The following is a 19,289-nucleotide window of genomic DNA, read 5'->3' on the forward strand; positions in this document are numbered from 1 at the left end:
TTACAAAAATCCAAATTTACTGAGTCCTTAGTATGTTCCAGATCCTGTTCTAAGCACTTCGTATGTAATATTTTGATTTAATCTTCAAATTCCCCATGAGTTAGGTTACTTATTTCACATTTTTCAGATGAGAAAGCAGACACAGAGAAGTTATCTTGTTCAAGATCATAAAGCCGGGAAGTGAAAGCTGATACTGAATGGCAGACAGCCTGTCTTAAGAGCCTTTCTTTTTTTGTTGTAGCTTTACTGAGATGTAATTAAGAAAGCAGACAATTCAGTATGCTTTAAATATATGCATAGATGTGTGCAACAGTTACCACAGCCAATTTTAAGACATTTTCATCATCTCAAAAAAAGAAAAAGCAGTAGTAGTCACTCTCCATTTTCCATTTATTGAATAAACCCTTAGAAGTATAATTGCTGCAAGGGTATTTACACTTAAACTTTGGAAGATACTACCTAATAATCTATTTTTAAAAGTTGGAATAACATATTTCCACTAACAAATTGACTGTATTTCTTCATACTCAACAGAGGGATCTTCAATACAGTTTTATGTCCAATGAGCCACCAATACCCTATTTTAAAATCTGCATCAATAACTCAATAGAAATAAGAATAGCACTCTTTCTGATAGTAATATTTTATAATAATTTGGTTATTATTTATGCTAAATGACTCATGACATATAATTTTTTTTTACATTAACAAGTCAACTTTCTAAGTACCATGTGGTATCCTGAATTGGATTCTGGGCCAGAAAAAGGACATTAATGGAAAAACAGAAAAAATCCAAATAAAGTCTGTTGTTTAATAGTATTATACCAGTGTTAATTTCTTAGTTTTGACAAACCGTGGTTATAGAAGATGTTAACATTAGGGAATGCTGGATGAAGGGCATATGGGAACTCTGTACTGTCTTTGCAACTTTTCTATAAATCTACAGTCATTCCAAAATAAAGTTTTATATTTAAAAATAAGTTAATTTTAACCTTCATCTACCCTTCAGATCTGCTTCCCTCTTCCATTGATAACCAACCAATTTTAGACCTCTTTAATACTTCTAAACCTTTCTATATGTTTTCACAGAAAATATATAGTATTGTTTTGTGTATGTAGTTTAAAAATTACATTTATAGTAGTATTTTCATGATATTGTATCAGTCAACATTCTGTAATTTATTTTTTCACTCAAAAGTCTGTTTTTTTGTTTTTATTTTGTCTTGTGGCTTGTAGAGATCTTAGTTCCCTGACCAGGGATTGAACTATGCCCCCTGCAGTGGAATCAAAGGCATCCCATATGCCCTTCATCCAGCTTTCCCTAATGTTAACATCTTATACAACCACGGTTTGTCAAAACTAAGAAATTAACACTGGTATAATACTATTAAACAACAGACTTTATTTGGATTTTTTCTGTTTTTCCATTAATGTCCTTTTTCTGGCCCAGAATCCAATTCAGGATACCACATGGTACTTAGAAAGTTGACTTGTTAATGTAAAAAAAAATTATATGTCATGAGTCATTTAGCATAAATAATAACCAAATTATTATTTGTTTTTGTTTTTGAGATCTGGCTATGCTGACTGATTTAGACAGGCTTCGGGGTTTCATTTCTTTTTGCTGTTTTGTAGTATTCAACCTTATACCATAATTTATTTATAAATTCTCTATTTATGGGCGTTCAAGTGGTTTCTGAGTTTTCACTATTACACACAATGCTGTGGTGAACATCCCAAGCATGTTTTTATAAATTTGCAAGTGTTTTCTAGGACAGATGCCTAAAATGTGGAATTGCTGGATCACAGGATATGCACATTTAAAGTTTTTAAAGTAGTGCCAGATTATTCTCCAAAGAAATTGTACTGGCTTATACTTTCAGCCAATAATATATCACAGTGCCTATTTTATCTAATGCTTGTCAACCCAGTATAACCAAACAGCTAGATTTTTGCTAATCTCATAACAGCATCTCATTTGTTTTAGTTGGTATGTCATCTATGAGTGATGGTGAGATACTTTTCATATACATTTATAAACTTTCTTTCCTATGTTCTAAACTTTCTCCTATTTTTTTTTTAATTTTTAAGTTTTATTTATTTATTTACTTATGTTTGTCTGTGTTAGGTCTTTGTTGCTGCACATTGGCTTTCTCTAGTTGCAGCAAGCAGGGCCTACTCTTTGTTGTAGTGTGTGGGCTTCTCATTGCAGTGGCTTCTGTTGTTGCAGAACACAGGCTCTAGAGTGTGGACTCAGTAGCTATAGCTCATGGGCTTAGTTGCTCCACGACATCTGGAATCTTCCTGGACCAGGGATCAAACCTGTGTCCCCTACATTAGCAGGTGGATTCTTATCCACTGTAACAGCAGGGAAGTCCTTCTCCCATTTTTAAAAATTGAATTATTGGTCATTTCTGATTAATTTGTAACAACTTTGTATATATTAAGAATATTAGTCCTTTGGCTATTTATATTATAATTTTTTTCAGAGTTTGTATAATAGTTTGTCTTTTGCTTTGTTTCTGTATTTTTCACCATAGAGGACTGAAAAAGATTCTATAGGTCAAATATACCTGTTTCCTTTTAATGAGTTTTTGATTGTATAATCAGAAAAACCTTCCCTAGTCTAAAATTTATAGCTTTAGAATTCTCCATTTCTTATTTCATTAAAAAAAAAAAAAGTTTAAATCTTTAACTGTCTGAAATTTATTTTGGAGTAAGGAATGAGGTAAGACTGCAACCAGATTTTTTTTCCAGAGGACTGTTTAGTTGTCCTGGTAACATTTACTGAATAATCCATCTTTTTTACATTGGTTTATAATGCTACTGCATGACAAGCTAAATTCCGTATATATTTGGGTTTATTTCTAGACTTCCTATCTCTTTATATCTAGTATATCTCTCTATGTGCTAGTATCAGATTATTTTAATGTGACTTTATATTGTGTTTTAGCCTCTGATATAGCATTAAGATTTTCCTGAATATTCTTTCACATTTATTTTTCCTTATGAACTTTAGAATCAACTTGACTAGGAAAAAGAGTCTGTTGGGATTTTCATTGATATTGCAGTAATATTATAAATTATTTGGGGAATATGACATGTAACATTGGGACTACCCATCCAAGAACTGGTTGTAGTTCCACTTATTCAAGCTTTTTTGCCCCTTTTTTGTTGTCGTTTAGTTGCTAGGTCATGTTCGACTCCGTGCACTGCAGCATACTGGCTTCGTGTCCTTCACTGTCTCCCAGAGTCTGCTCAAACTCATGTCCATTGAATCAGTGATGCCATCCAACCATCTCATCCTCTGTTGCCCCTTTCGCCTCTCCTGCCTTCAGTCTTTCCCAGCATCAGGGTCTTTTCCAAGGAGTCAGTTTTTCACATCAGGCAGCCGAAGTATTGGAGTTTCAGCTTTAGCATCAGTCCTTCCAATGAATATTCAGTACTGATTTCCTTTCAGATTGACTGGTTTGATCTTACAGTCCAAGGGATTCTCAAGAGTCTTCTCCAACATCACAGTTCAAAAACAACAGTTCTTCAGCACTCAGCTCTTTATAGTCCAACTCTTACATCCATACATGACTACTGGAAAAACCATAGCTTTGACTAGACAGACCTTTGTTGGCAAAGTAACATCTCTGCTTTTTAATACACTGTTTAGGTTGGTCATAGCTTTTCTTCCAAGGAGCAAGCGTCTTTTAACTTGATGGCTACAGTCACCATCCACAGTGATTTTGGAGCTTTAGAAAATAAAATCTGCTACTGTTTCCATTTTTTCCCCATCTGTTTGCCATGAAATAATGGAACTGGATGCCATGATCTTGGTTTTTTGAATATTTGGTTTTTAAACCAACTTTTTCCACTCTCCTCTTTCATCTTCATCAAGAGGCTCTTTAGTTCTTCTTCGCCTTCTGCCATTAGGTTGGTGTCATCTGCCAGTATAAGGTTGTTGATATTTCTCCTGGCAATCTTGATTCCAGACTTTAAATTTCTTTTGCATGTCAATCTTGCACATTTCTTAAGTGTATTCCTAGGTGTTTAATACTTTGTTCTCACCATTTTTGCTGTAATAAATAATGTATTTCTTGTTTTATTGTCTAATCTGTTTTCATTTATATAGAGAGAAGATAATATCTTTTAAAAATAGAGAATTTTGGATAACAGCTTGTTTTCTTCTGCTTTATTAAATTCTTATAGTTGATTTTTTGAGTTTTCTGGGGAAGTCATGTCACCTGCAGATTTACAGTTTTATTCTTTTTCTTCAATTGGCTAATTCCACCATCAAACCAATGTCAAAAATAGTATAATCAACATCTTTATCATAGTCCTCACTTTAATGAGAAATGTTCACAATTTTAACGTTGAATATGATCCTGACTTTTGGATTGGATTGGGGAGAAATGTGTTATTTATTTATTTTTGGCTGTGCTAGATCTTCCTTGATGCATGGGCTTTTCTTTAGTTGTGGAGAGCAGGGGCTACTCTCTAGTTGCCATGCACAAGCTTCTCTTTGCGGTCGCTTTTGTTGTGGAGCACGGTCTCGAGTGCGCATGAGCATCAGTAATTGTGGCACGTGAGCTCAGTAGTTGTGATTCCTGGGCTCTGGAGCACAGGCTCAATAGTTGTGGCACGTGGGTTTATTTGCTCTGGTGGCACGTGGGGTCTTCCCAGATCAGGGATCGAACTCACATGTCCTGAATTGGAAGGTGGATTCTTTACCACTGAGCCACCAGGGAAGCCCAAGAAATGTGTTTTGAAGGTTAAGAAAGTATTCATCTATTTTTATTTTCTTGGTCAGTATAACTAAAGGCTTATTAATTTTGTTGATTATTTTCTTCAAATAATTTTTGATTGTATTAATTTTTCTTCTTTTGGTTTTCTGTTTTTTATTTCTATTATTTTTGCTCTGATTTTTTATTATTTTCTTCCTCTACTTGCTTTGAGTTTTCTTTGTTCTTTTTTTTTTTCCTTCTAATTTCTTATGGTGGAAGGATAAGTTATATTTGAAATTTTTCTTTTATTCTAGTACAAGCATTTATCCAATGAATTAAATTTTTCTTTCAGGTACTGCTTTAGCTGTATCACTTGGCATATTGTGTTTTTTTAGTCATTTTGTCTATTTTTATTCCATTAAGAGTTTTTTTTAGTAGATACTGGATTTTATCAAGTGTTTTAGCATCAGTGGAAGTGATCATATGATTTTCATTATTTCATTTATTAATAATGGCACATTACAGTAATAGTTTTCTAATACTGGCCCTTTCTTGTATTCTTGACATGAATTTCACTTGGTTGTGTTGTATTTTTTTGATGTTCTGATGATGTTTTTTAAGCTTTTTTAAAAATGAAATATAATTGATATATTACCTTTAGGTATACAATATGATCATTTTACTATTTGTGTATATTGTGAAATGATCATCATAGTAAGTCTAGTCTAGTTAACATCCATCCCCATAGTTACAATTTTTTTTTCTTGTGATGAGAACTTTAAAAATTTATTCTTTTAGCAACTTTCAGATAAATAGTATGATATAGTCACCATGCTATACATTACATACCCATAACTTACTTACTTTATAACTGGAAGTTTGTATCCTTTGACCATTTTTTATCCATTTCATCTGTCCCCCTACCCTGTCTCTGGCAACCACTAGTCTGTTCTTTGTATCTGTTCTCTGTTGAGTTTGGGTTTTTTGAGGGGAGAGGAGTGTTTTTTTTAAGTTACACATATAAGTAAAAGTAAATGCTGTTTATCTTTCTCTGACTTATTTCACTTAGCATGATGTCCTCAAGGCCTATCCACATTGTCACAAATGGAAAAATTTCCTTCTTTTTAATGACTGAATAATATTCCATCTGCATATATACCACATTTTCTTTGTTCATTTATCAGTGTATGCAGCAGTTGTTTCCATGTCTTGGCTATTGTAAATAATTCTCCAGTGAACTTGGGGGTGCATGTATCTTTTGGAGATAGTGAGTTCATTTCCTTTGGATAAACACCCAGAATTAGAATTGCTGGATTATGTGGTACATCTATTTTTAATTTCCTGAGCAACCTCCATACTGTTTTGCCTTCTGGCCACACCAATTTACATTTCCACCAGCAGTTTACAAGGGTTCTCTTTTTTCACACTCTCTCCAACATTGTTATTTCTTGCGTTTTTGGTAACAGTCATTCTTACAGATGTGAGGTAATACCTTACTGTGGCATTCCCTTAATAGTAATGTTGAGCACCTTTTCATGTACCTTTTTGCCATTTGTGTATCATCTTTGGAAAAAGGTCCATTCAACTCCTCTGCCCATTTTTAAATCAGATTGTCTTTTTGTCATGGCGTTGTATGAGTTCCTTATATATTTTGGGTATTAACCTCTTGTCAGATATATGATTTGGAAATATTTTCTCCGATTCTGTAGCCTGCCTTTTCATTTTGTTGATTGTTTCTTTGAGGTGCAGGAGCTTTTCAGTTTGATGTAGTCCCACTTATTGACTGTTGCTTCTGTTGTCTGTGCTTTTGGTGTCATCTCCAAAAAAAATTATCACCAAGACCAATGTCAAGATTTTCCCCTATATTTTCTTCTAGGAATTTTATAGTTTCAGGTCTTATATTTACATATAAGGCTTTAATCTGTTTATTTTTGTGATGTAAGACAGGTAGCCAGTTTTATTCTTTTGCTTGTGAAAACCATTTCCAACGCCATTTATCAAAGAGACTATCTTTTCCCCAATTGAGTATTCTTGGTTACCTTGTGAAATATCAATTGACCATATTTGCATGCATTTATTTCTGGGCTCAGTTCTGTTCCATTGGCCTAACCTATCTGTTTTTATGCTAGTCCTATCACATTTTGATTACTATAGCTTTGTAATATAGTTTATAATCTATATTATTAGATTAGGGAGTGTGATGCCTCTGGCTTTGTCCTTTTTTCTCAAGATTACTTTGGCTATTCAGGGTTTTTTTGTGGTTTCATAACAGTTTTTTGGTTTTTTTTTTTTAAGTTTATTTATTATTATTTTTTTATTTTTTTTTTTTTATAGCTAATGTAAGTGGAAGCCAGGATTTGAAACCATGTCTTCCTTTTCTAACCCTTTCTCCAAATTAGACTAATCTTTCATTTGATTATGCCTCAAGTTCAATATTTATTAGTTACATTATAATGATTTTCTATCTCCTATACTATAGTTACAAGGACATGTTTTCAATGGAAGAAAGAGCATTTTAAATGAAAAACATTTATCATGTTTCAGTAATTATCCTCAAACTCAGAGGAAACAATGAAATGTTAAGAACAGTAATAGGCTTGAGTGATAATTTCTGCCAATTCATAATTAGCCCCTAAATCTATGACCTTAGCCAAGCCACTTATAGTCTCTGGGCAGTAGTGTATATATGTGAATGCTCTCCTATATTCCAGGATTGTTATGGAAGTCAAACAAGTGTGAAAGCAGTGGCCATCTTCCCCAAATCCCTTATTTCCCTCTTTTTTTTTCACATCATTTAACATCTTATTCCAAAACCATGTCATATGATGTAAATATGTAAGTTCCGTAATTAAACCAGTTTGTAAACTCTGCATGGGCAGAGAGGCAGATAACTAGTTTTTAATGACATATCACAAACTTCTAAATTAGGTGTGGTAGGGAGTAGAAAATCACTTTTCTGGAAATATTATATACCATGGGCTTCACAGGTGGTGCAGTGGTAAAGAATGTATCTGCCAATGCAGGAGATGCAAGAGACGAGGGTTTGATTCCTGGGTCGGGAAGACCTCCTGCAGTAGTAAATGGCAACCCACTCCAGTATTCTTGCCTGGAAAATTCCATGGACACAGGAGCCTAGCAGGCTACAGTCCACTGGGTTGCAAAGAGTCAGACACGACTGAGCAACTGAGCACACATGCAAGCATGCGTGCATGCCCATAAGTAGTGGTGAGTAGACTGAACTTTAACTTATCTATTTTTTTTTTAATTTTTCAGCACTTTATTTATTTTTTTTATTTGATAAATTTAACGCCTTTTATTGCCATACCTCATTTTACTGTGCTTTGCTTTAGTGAACTTTATAGATACATGTTTTGTTTTGTTTTTTTTTTCCTTGTTAATTTTCTGTTTAGTTGATCTATCCATAAGTGTGAGTGGGGTATTAAAGTCTCCCACTATTATTGTGTTATTGTTAATTTCTCCTTTCATACTTGTTAGGATTTGTCTTCTGTGTGCTCCCATGTTGGGTGGATATATATTTATAATTGTTATATCTTCTTCTTGGATTGATCCTTTGATCATTATGTAGTGACCTTCTTTGTCTCTTTTCACAGCCTTTGTTTTAAAGTCTAATTTATCTGATCAGTATTGTGACTCCTGCTTTCTTTTGGTCCCAATTTGCATGGAAAATCTTTTCCAGCCCTTCACTTTCAGTCTGTATGTGTCCCCTGTTTTGAGGTGGGTCTCTTGTAGACAACATATGTAGGGGTCTTGTTTTTGTATCCATTCAGCCAGTCTTTGTCTTTTGGTTGGGGCATTCAACCCATTTACGTTTAAGGTAATTACTAATAAGTATGATCCCGTTGCCATTTACTTTGTTGTTTTGGGTTGAGTTTATACACCATTTTTGTGTTTCCTGTCTAGAGAATATCCTTTAGTATTTGTTGGAGAGCTGGTTTCGTGGTGCTGAATTCTCTCAGCTTTTGCTTGTCTGAAAAGCTTTTGATTTCTCCTTCATACTTGAATGAGATCCTTGCTGGGTACAATAATCTGGGGTTCCAGAATCATAGGGTTCCAGAAGAAGAAGACAAAAAGAAAGACCATGAGAAAATACTTGAGGAGATAATAGTTGAAAACTTCCCTAAAATGGGGAAGGAAATAATCACCCAAGTCCAAGAAACCCAGAGAGTCCCAAACAGGATAAACCCAAGGAGAAACACCCCAAGACACATATTAATCAAATTAACAAAGATCAAACACAAAGAACAAATATTAAAAGCAGCAAGGAAAAAAACAACAAATAACACACAAGGAATTCCCATAAGGATAACAGCTGATCTTTCAATAGAAACTCTTCAAGCCAGGAGGGAATGGCAAGACATACTTAAAATGATGAAAGAAAATAACCTACATAACAGTTTTTGGATTGCTTATTCTATTTCTGTGAAAAATGCCATTGAAATTTTAATAAAGATTGCATTGAATCTGTAGATTGCTTTGGGTATTATAGACATTTTAACAATATTCTTCCAATCCATGAATATAAAACATCTTTCCCAGCATTTTTAAAATTCATATAAATTAGTGATATTTTCTACATGTTCTTTCTCTTGATCTCGCTCACAATTGTATCAGAGTCCTTACTGGTCTTTTCTAGGCCAAGAACTGCAGAAATAGTGTCCTAAATATCTTCTTCCTACATACCTAAATTGAAATTGTACTGTAGAGCAAACATGGTGGCGGCAAATATTTTCACCCTCCTTGTCAAAATTTGTTATGAAACTGGAGGCTTTAACTTTGTAAGAAATAATTAGAATGTGTATTTGTTAAATAATAACAAATTTATTTTGTATATTGTTGAATCTTTTTGAGTACTTAACCATAATCTTTACCTTTTTACAAATGTAGTCAGTATTATGGATGTTCACTTTTACTTAATGGGACTGTAATTAATCTCTCTTTTTTATTGTATAGAAATTTACAGCAACAATGTCAACACCAGATAAGAAGGCCTCACAGAAGATTGGTTTTCGATTACGTAACTTACTCAAGCTTCCCAAAGCACATAAATGGTGCATATATGAGTGGTTCTACTCAAATATAGATAAGTATGTATCACGGCTCATATCATGAATATCATTTGAATCAGAAGTTTAAGGTTTTCACATGTTAAAAGCCTCAACTTTTTCTAGAGGTCTATTTTGATTCTGTTTTTTTCCTGAATTTCTTTTCCTATTCCTCATTCTAGTTTGATCTGTTTCTGTTTTTCATGCTTTTCTTGCTTCCTCTCTTTTGGGGAAGAAGTTGTTATAAGTTTTTGTGAAAAATCAAATGACAGTATAATTTCTATATTATAATTTACAAAGACTATGCAGTGGAGATACCCTGAAAACAAAGCACCATTATTTGCAGTGAATGGGACTTGTTTTATAAATTTTAAGATTTTAAATGCTAGTATAGTAGTAGAGAAACAGTTATGAATGGTAAAAGTGATTCAGGAAGATTTTTAAGAGTCTTTCTATTTAGGGGATGATATTCATGCACTTTTTTGTTATATGTAAGTGTTTAAGTAGAGCATAGTAAGAGATTTGGGTGAAATGCAATTATTCAGCAACAGAATTCATTGAAGAAAGATTCTGATTTCTCATCCACTGCAATCTATTCTTATCTAACCCATGCTTATCAGTGGTACTTGCTTTGCTGGCTACTTATCTTTATTTCCTTTCTCTGCTGTTACCAGTTGCCTACTCTAAACCTTGTTAACTTCATGAACATTGATATTTAAGCCCAAGACATTCATGTGTCATTACTAAGACTGGTTCCTCGTTTCCCAAACTCATCAATAAAATTGTTTTATTTTTGTCCACAGATTTTTTCGTTATCTTAATTAAGAGAGCTCTCAGGGTGTCCTAGTATAATCTGTGTTCTGCATTTCCTAAAGAACCAATCTAATTCTTTAGAGTCCCCTAGTTTCCTAAAACTAATTTAATATCAAAGAGAACTACTTGGTGATGATATTTATTATCTTTGAGACAAAGATACTTTGTAGTTTACATTCTTTATCCTCACCAGATACAATGAGTGCTAAAATAGCTTTCCAAAGGATAGACTCCTATAGGAGATTTAATGAAAATCAGTATCTCCTGGAATCTCAAGCACAGACAGTACCTCTTGAGTAACTTTTACACATTATTTGTTTTATAAATGTAAACGATTTAATTTAATTTTAGCACTTGGAATTTGTGCCCATTTTGTATATATTTGGGGTAGAAGTGAAAGTTTGGTGTCTTGGGATTGATTGATGTTCAAAATTGGAATGCATATTTTGAATTTTATGTCTCAAGCTGTATATTAACTTAAAATACAATTTCTCTTTTACAGACCACTTTTTGAAGGTGATAATGACTTCTGTGTGTGTCTAAAGGAATCTTTTCCTAATTTGAAAACAAGAAAATTAACAAGAGTGGAATGGGGAAAAATCAGGAGGCTTATGGGGAAACCACGGAGGTAAAAATAATGTTTTTGTTTAAAAGACTAGTACCAAAACATAACTTTCCAGAGTAGTTATATGTTAAATATATTCTATTGACCAGCGTTAATGTAGATGCTTTTTATACTTAGGCAACTTGTAATTAAATACACAATTTCATTTTTCTTCAGATCACAGGCCTTGAACATAATTTTTTTATATTAGCTGTGCCCCACTAAGAGAAACCCAAGTAACATGGTAGCTGCTGAGAGAGGGCATCAGAGGGCAGACAGACTGAAATCACAATCACAGAAAACTAGCCAGTCTGATCACATGGACCACAGCCTTGTCTCACTCAGTGAAACTAAGCCATGCCGTGTGGGGCCACCCAAGACAGACAGGTCATGGTGGAGAGGTCTGACAGAATGTGGTCCACTGGAGAAGGGAATAGCAAACCACGTCAGTATTCTTGCCTTGAGAACCCCATGTTCTGATTAGTATGAAAAGGCAAAAAGGACACTAAAAGATGAACTCCCCAGGTCAGTAGGTACCCAATACACTACTGGAGATCAGTGGAGAAATAACTCCAGAAAGAATGAAGGGATGCTGCTGCTAAGTCACTTCAGTCGTATCCGACTCTGTGCGACCCCAGAGACGGCAGCCCACCAGGCTCCCCCATCCTTGGGATTCTCCAGGGAAGAACACTGGAGTGGGTTGCCATTTCCTTCTTCAATGCAGGAAAGTGAAAAGTGAAAGTGAAGTCACTTAGTCGTGTCCGACTCTTAGCGACCCCATGGCCTGCAGCCTACCAGGCTCTTCCATCCATAGGATTTTCCAGGCAAGAGTACTGGATTGGGGTGCCATTGCCTTCTCTGAATGAAGGGATGGAGCCAAAGCAAAAACAACACCCAGTTGTGGATGCGACTGGTGATAGAAGCAAGGTCTGATGCTGTAAAGAGCAATATTGCATAGGAACCTGGAATGTTAGGTCCATGAATCAAGGCAAATTGGAAGTGGTGAAATAGGAGATGGCAAGAGTGAACGTTGACATTCTAGGAATAAGTGAACTAAAATGGACTGGAATGGGTGAATTTAATTCAGATGACCATTATATCTACTACTCGGGGCAGGAATCCCTTAGAAGAAATGGAGTAGCCATCATAGTCAACGAAAGAGTCAGAAATGCAGTACTTGGATGCAATCTCAAAAATGACAGAATGATCTCTGTTCGTTTCCAAGGCAAACCATTCAGTATCACAGTAATCCAAGTCTATGCCCCAACCAGTAACACTGAAGAAGCTGAAGTTGAACGGGTCTGTGAAGACCTACAAGACCTTTTAGAACTAACACCCGAAAAAGATGTCCTTTTCATTATAGGGGACTGGAATGCAAAAGTAGGAAGTCAAGAAGCACCTGGAGTAACAGGCAAATTTGGCCTTGGAATACGGAATGAAGCAGGTCAAAGGCTAATAGAGTTTTGCCAAGAGAATGCACTGGTCATAGCAAACACCCTCTTCCAACAGCACAAGAGAAGACTCTACACACGGACATCACCAGAAGGCCAACACTGAAATCAGATTGATTATATTCTTTGCAGCCAAAGATGGAGACGCTCTATACAGTCAGCAAAAACAAGACCAGGAGCTGACTGTGGCTCAGATCATGAACTCCTTATTGCCAAATTCAGACTTAAATTGAACAAAGTGGGGAAAACCACTAGACTATTCGGTTATGACCTAAATCAAATCCCTTATGATTATACGGTGGAAGTGAGAAATAGATTTAAGGGACTAGATCTGATAGATAGAGTGCCTGATGAACTATGGACGGAGGTTCATGACATTGTACAGAAGACAGGGATCAAGACCATCCCCATGGAAAAGAAATGCAAAAAAGCAAAATGGCTGTCTGAGGAGGCCTTACAAATAGCTGTGAAAAGAAGAGAAGCAAAAAAGCAAAGGAGAAAAGGAAAGATATAAGCATCTGAATGCAGAGTTCCAAAGAATAGCAAGGAGAGATAAAAAAGCCTTCCTCAGCGATCAATGCAAAGAAATAGAGGAAAACAACAGAATGGGAAGGACTAGAGATCTCTTCAAGAAAATTAGAGATACCAAGGGAGCATTTCATGCAAAAATGGGCACAATAAAGGACAGAAATGGTATGGATCTAACAGAAGCAGAAGATATTAAGAAGATGTGGCAAGAATACACAGAAGAAATGTACAAAAAAGATCTTCATGACCCAGATAATCATGATGGTGTGATCACTGACCTAGAGCCAGACATCCTGGAATGTGAAGTTAAGTGGGCCTTAGAAAGCATCACTACGGACAAAGCTAGTGGAGGCGATGGAATTCCAGTTGAGCTATTTCAAATCCTGAAAGATGATGCTGTGAAAGTGTTGCACTCAGTATGCCAGCAAATTTGGAAAACTCAGCAGTGGCCACAGGACTGGAAAAGGTCAGTTTTCATTCCAATCCCAAAGAAAGGCAATGCCAAAGAGTGCTCAAACTACCGCACAATTGCACTCATCTCACACACTAGTAAAGTAATGCTCAAAATTCTCCAAGCCAGGCTTCAGCCATACGTGAACCGTGAACTTCCAGATATTCAAGCTGGTTTTAGAAAAGGCAGAGGAACCAGAGATCAAATTGCCAACATCCGCTGGATCATGGAAAAAGCAAGAGAGTTCCAGAAAAACATCTATTTCTGCTTTATTGACTATGCCAAAGCCTCTGATTTTGTGGCTCACAATAAAGTATGGAAAATATTGAAAGAGATGGGAATACCAGACCACCTGAAACCTGTATGCAGGTCAAGAAGCAACAGTTAGAACTAGACATGGAACAACAGACTGGTTCCAAATAGGAAAAGGAGTATGACAAGGCTGTATTTTGTCACCTGCTTATTTAACTTCTATGCAGAGTACATCATGAGAATCGCTGGGCTGGAAGAAACACAAGCTGGAATCAGGATTGCCGGGAGAAATATCAATAACCTCAGATATGCATTTGACACCGCCCTTATGGCAGAAAGTGAAGAACTAAAGAGCCTCTTGATGAAAGTGAAAGACGAGAGTGAAAAGTTTGGCTTAAAGCTCAACATTCAGAAAATTAAGATCATGGCATCTGGTCCCATCACTTCATGGTAAATAGATGGGGAAACAGTGGAAACAGTGGCTGACTTTATTTTTTTAGGCTCCAAAATCACTGCAGATGGTGATTCCAGCCATAAAATTAAAAGACGCTTACTCCTTGGAAGGAAAATTATGACCAACCTAGACAGCATATTAAAAAGCAGAGACATTACTTTGCCAACAAAGGTTCATCTAGTCAAAGCTATGGTTTTTCCAGTAGTCATGTTTGGATGTGAGAGTTGAACTATAAAGAAAGCTGAGCGCCGAAAAATTGATGCTTTTGAACTGTGGTGTTTTAGAAGACTTTTGAGAGTCCCTTGGACTGCAAGAAGATCCAACCAGTCCATCCTAAAGGAGATCAGTCCTGGGTGTTCATTGGAAGGACTGATGTTGAAGCTGAAACTCCAGTACTTTGGCTACCTGATGCAAAGGGCTGACTCATTTGAGAAGACCCTGATGCTGGGAAAGATTGAGAGCGGGAGGAGAAGGGGACGACAGAGGATGGGATGGTTGGATGGCATCTCCAACTCAGTGGACTAGAGTTTGGGTAAACTCCGGGAGTTGGTGAGGGACAGGGAGGCCTGGCATGCTGTGGTTAATGGGGTTGCAAAAAGTCAGACACGACTGAGCGACTGAACTGAAATTGATGCCCCATTGTGTCCCAGAAAATATTTAAGGATGCCCTCACAAGCATTTAATGAAGCTGTGAGATTATATATACATTATTATTACCTTTTTTAAAACTCTTATTATGACTTCAAGATAATAAGTGATCCACTTATTATCCTTTCCACAAATGCATGTTTTACTTTATATAAAAATGAATCAAGTGAATATATCCAATATGTTACTTCCTGAGAATTACTTTTCAAATTATCTTTCATGTGAAACTACCTTTCCTTTTCTAGTGTTATCTTGCTTTCTTGATATATCAGAAAATCTTATATTACTTTTTTTTTTAGTTTTATTTTATTTTTAAACTTTACATAATTGTATTAGTTTTGCCAAATATCAAAATGAATCTGCCACAGGTATACATGTGTTCCCCATCCTGAACCCTCCTCCCTCCTCTCTCCCCATACCATCCCTCTGGGTCATCCCAGTACTCTAGCCCCAAGCATCCAGAATAGTGCATCGAACCTGGACTGGCATCTCATTTCATACATGATATTTTACATGTTTCAATGCCATTCTCCCAAATCTTTCCACCCTCTCCCTCTCCCACAGAGTCCATAAGACTGTTCTATACATCAGTGTCTCTTTTGCTGTCTCGTACACAGGGTTATTGTTAGCATCTTTCTAAATTCCATATATATGTGTTAGTATACTGTATTGGTGTTTTTCCTTCTGGCTTACTTCACTCTGTATAATAGGCTCCAGTTTCATCCACCTCATTAGAACTGATTCAAATGTATTCTTTTTAATGGCTGAGTGAAATGTTGTAATATACTATATATCATTAGTTCTCATGTTTGATCTGTCAGCCTAGTAAAAGCTTGTTTAAGAGTTTTTCATTTTAAATGGTAGGAAAATTTAGGGAAGACTTGAAATATAAAGTGACTTGAACAAATAGACCTGGAATTTAGTTTACATGATTTCTATAGATAATAATGAAATTCAAGGAGAACTTTTCATTGAACTGGTTTACATTTATTTTATCTATTGTATTAAAAAGTGTCAGTGCTGCTGTTGTTTTAAGTATTTCCCTCGTTTATAAGAACAAATTAAAATGTGATGTGTATTGTGTTTAACACAGGTAATTTATGGTCTTTGGTAATTACTTTAGGCCATTTGGGGGCTTTTTGCTGTAACTTTACATGTTTGAGTAAATTGAGCCACACTGTTTCTGATTATTGTCAGAATGAGGTATTAGTCACTATTTTATTGTTTAGTTATAATTCTGCAGTTTGATTGTCATTATTTCTCTTGCTAATTTATCCTCTGTTAATAGGGTTACCATAACATTGTTGAATCTTAGAGTTCTTTACTTCATCAAGATAAATTAACAGTTTAAATCAAGTCTTTATTATCAGCAGAAGTTTGTAGTTTTTCTTTTTTTTAAGGAAGCTGACGTACACTACAAATTATTGATATGATATACTTTTTCAAATATCCTAAAAAAGAGAAGCCAGGAAAGAGCTTAGCAGGAAATGTGCAGAATACTCAGCATTCTAAAATCAGTCCCAGTGAAAATATCAGTAGGCCTTTAAAAAAAAAAAACTAGACCAACTCATTCTAAATTTCACATAAAGAAAAGAAATCAAGCAGGAAGAGCCAGGAAAATTCTGAAGAAACAAAGTAATGAGGGGAGATTGTGTTATCATACATATGTTTGTAGTATGTATTATCAGATATTAATGTTGATATAACATCATAATCAAAATGATGTCATAGTGGTACTTGAATAAAAAGATGAATTATAAAGGAGAGACAGTCCATGAAATTAACACAACACTGTAAATCAGCTATACTCCAGTAAGGTTAAAATATCTTTATTGAATCAAAGATGTCCACAGAATTTTAATACGTAATAACACTGATTGCATCTCAGGCATACAGGGGAGAAGGAGGTTAAATTATTTATTCAGTGGATATTGAGACCACTCTGAAGCAATCTAAGAAAACACAAGTTGATTTCATACCTCAGACCTTCCAGGAAAGATTTGAAAGGATCAAAGATTCAGATTTTTTAAATGAAGCAGTAAAACTACTAGAGGAACCTGTAGGAGAGTTTTGCTTAATCTTGAATTGGGGAAGATCTTTTTAATAGTCCCCAGAGCTAGGAATCATAAAAGAAAATATTGATAAATTTGATTTTGTAAAAAAAAAAAAAAAAAAAAGCATTTTGCATTGCTCACCCCCAAAAAACCCCATAAAGTCAAAAGACAATGACAGAAATATTTATAATTCTTACCACTGCTGCTGCTGCTAAGTCACTTCAGTCGTGTCTGACTCTCTGCGACCCCAGAGATGGAAGCCCACCAGGCTCCCCCATCCTTGGGATTCTCCAGGAAAGATCACTGGAGTGGGTTGCCATTTCCTTCTCCAATGAATGAAAGTGAAAAGTGAAAGGGAAGTTGCTCAGTCGTGTCCAACTCCCAGCAACCCCATGGACTACAGCCCACCAGGCTCCTCCATCCATGGGATTCTCCAGGCAAGAATACTGGAGTCGGGTGCCATTGCCTTCTCCATTCTTACCACAAAGGACCAATTTCTAAGTATGTGAAGAACTACTAATCAGTTCAGTTGCTCAGTCGTGTCTGACTCTTTGCAACCCCACAGACTGTGGCATGCCAGGCCTCCCTGTCCATCACCAACTGCCGGAGTTTACTCAAACTCATGTCCAATGAGTTGGTGATGCCATCCAACCATCTCATCCTCTGTCATCCCCTTCTTCTGCCTTCAATCTTTACGAATCAGTAAAAAATATCAAATAACCTGTAATAAAAATGTCTGTTTATACAAACAGTACCTAAGAAAGGAGAAAGAAGTGGCTCTTCTAAAGAGATGAAAGAGTTCAGTCTTACTTATAATGAGAAATAAAAAATCAAAGTATGCCAAGATCCTGTTTTTTAGCTATCAGAACAATAGAGTTCCTAAAGTTTGAATATATTGGGTTGGCAATGGTGTGGTGAAAAAGCCACCATTGGTGGTAAGAGAGTAAATTTATGTAACCTCTGGAGGGCAGTTTGGTAATAACTGCAAATTTACAAATTCCCATACTCTTTGACCTAGTACTTCTATGAGTAAAGAAGTACTCCATTTTATGGAGTATGTAAAGTATATAAAGAAGTATATCCATTTTATACATGGATAAAATGACATGTACAGTGCTATTTGTAGAAGCAAAAGATTTTTAAAAACCTAAGTGTCCATAAATAGAGGAATGATTAATTAAAATAGGATACCTCCATATAGGAAAAACTGAAATCATTTAATTTAAAATCAGAGGAAGTTTCTTATTTACTGCTAAGATACTTTAAGAAAGCAGAATACACAACAGAGCATATTGTAGCTATTTGAGAAAAATAGGAAGGGAACATAAGTATTTCTTGCATGTATATTTCTAAAGTATAATATCAATAAAGGGTGTGTAGAAACTTTATTGTCATCATCTGGAAGACAGAATAGGAAACCGAGGGACAAAAATGTTAGAGTTTTCTTTTTTTAATCTCATTTAGTTAGTTATTTTTGGCTGTGCTGGGTCTTCATTGCTACACGGGCTTTCTCTAGTTGCAGTGAGCGAGGGCTATTCTTTCTTGCAGTTTGCAGGCTTCTCAATTGCAGTGGCTTCTCTTACTGAGGGCATGGGCTCTAGAGTGTGGGCTCAGCAGTTGCAGTGCATGGGCCTAGTTTCTCTGTGGCATGTGGAATCTTCCTGGACCAGGGATCAAACTAGTATCCCCTGCATTGCAAAGCAGACACTTAACCACTTGACCACGAGGGAAGTCCTAGAGTTTTCAATGCCTTTTGAACCTTTTAAATTAGAAGCCTGTCAATGTATTTATTATGCAAAAATGCTATTTAAATAAAATTCGATTGCCAGAAGTGTGTATTATATCCAGAATGTATGAAGAACTCTGAACATTCAGTAATGAAGCTCAAACGGGAATTCCCTGGTGGTCTGCTGGTTAGGGATCCACATTTTTCACTGCAGAGGGCACATGTTTGATCCCTGGTTGGGGAACTTAAATTCTGTATGCTGTGTGGTACAACCCCAAAATAAAAAGAATCAAACATCCCATTTGACAACTTGGTAAAAAAAGTTTTAAATAGATAATTCATCAGTGATGTAGAGATATCATATAAACCAATAAGAGGATATTAAACATATTAATCAGTAGGAAAATGCAAATTAAAACCACAGTGTTAAAAATTTACACGACTAAGCATGCCAAGTGTTGGTGAATCTGTGGGAAAACTTGAACTCTTATACACTGCTGATGGGACTATAAAATGGTATAACCACTTTGAAA

The 19,289-nt window shown here is 35.6% G+C and overlaps 1 protein-coding gene across 1 annotated transcript in view; it reads left to right on the forward strand.

Annotated features, from left to right (window-relative positions):
• Positions 1–19,289, forward strand: part of LIN9 (lin-9 DREAM MuvB core complex component) — an 87,346-nt gene that overhangs the window by 16,181 nt on the left and 51,876 nt on the right. The window contains exons 5-6 of the mRNA XM_005906293.2: positions 9,684–9,817; positions 11,091–11,216. Of these exons, the coding sequence (XP_005906355.2) occupies positions 9,684–9,817; positions 11,091–11,216 (260 nt within the window). The remainder of the gene's footprint in view (positions 1–9,683; positions 9,818–11,090; positions 11,217–19,289) is intronic.

This window comes from Bos mutus, chromosome 16, assembly GCF_027580195.1.
Source record: "Bos mutus isolate GX-2022 chromosome 16, NWIPB_WYAK_1.1, whole genome shotgun sequence".
NCBI classification, from domain to species: domain Eukaryota; kingdom Metazoa; phylum Chordata; class Mammalia; order Artiodactyla; family Bovidae; genus Bos; species Bos mutus.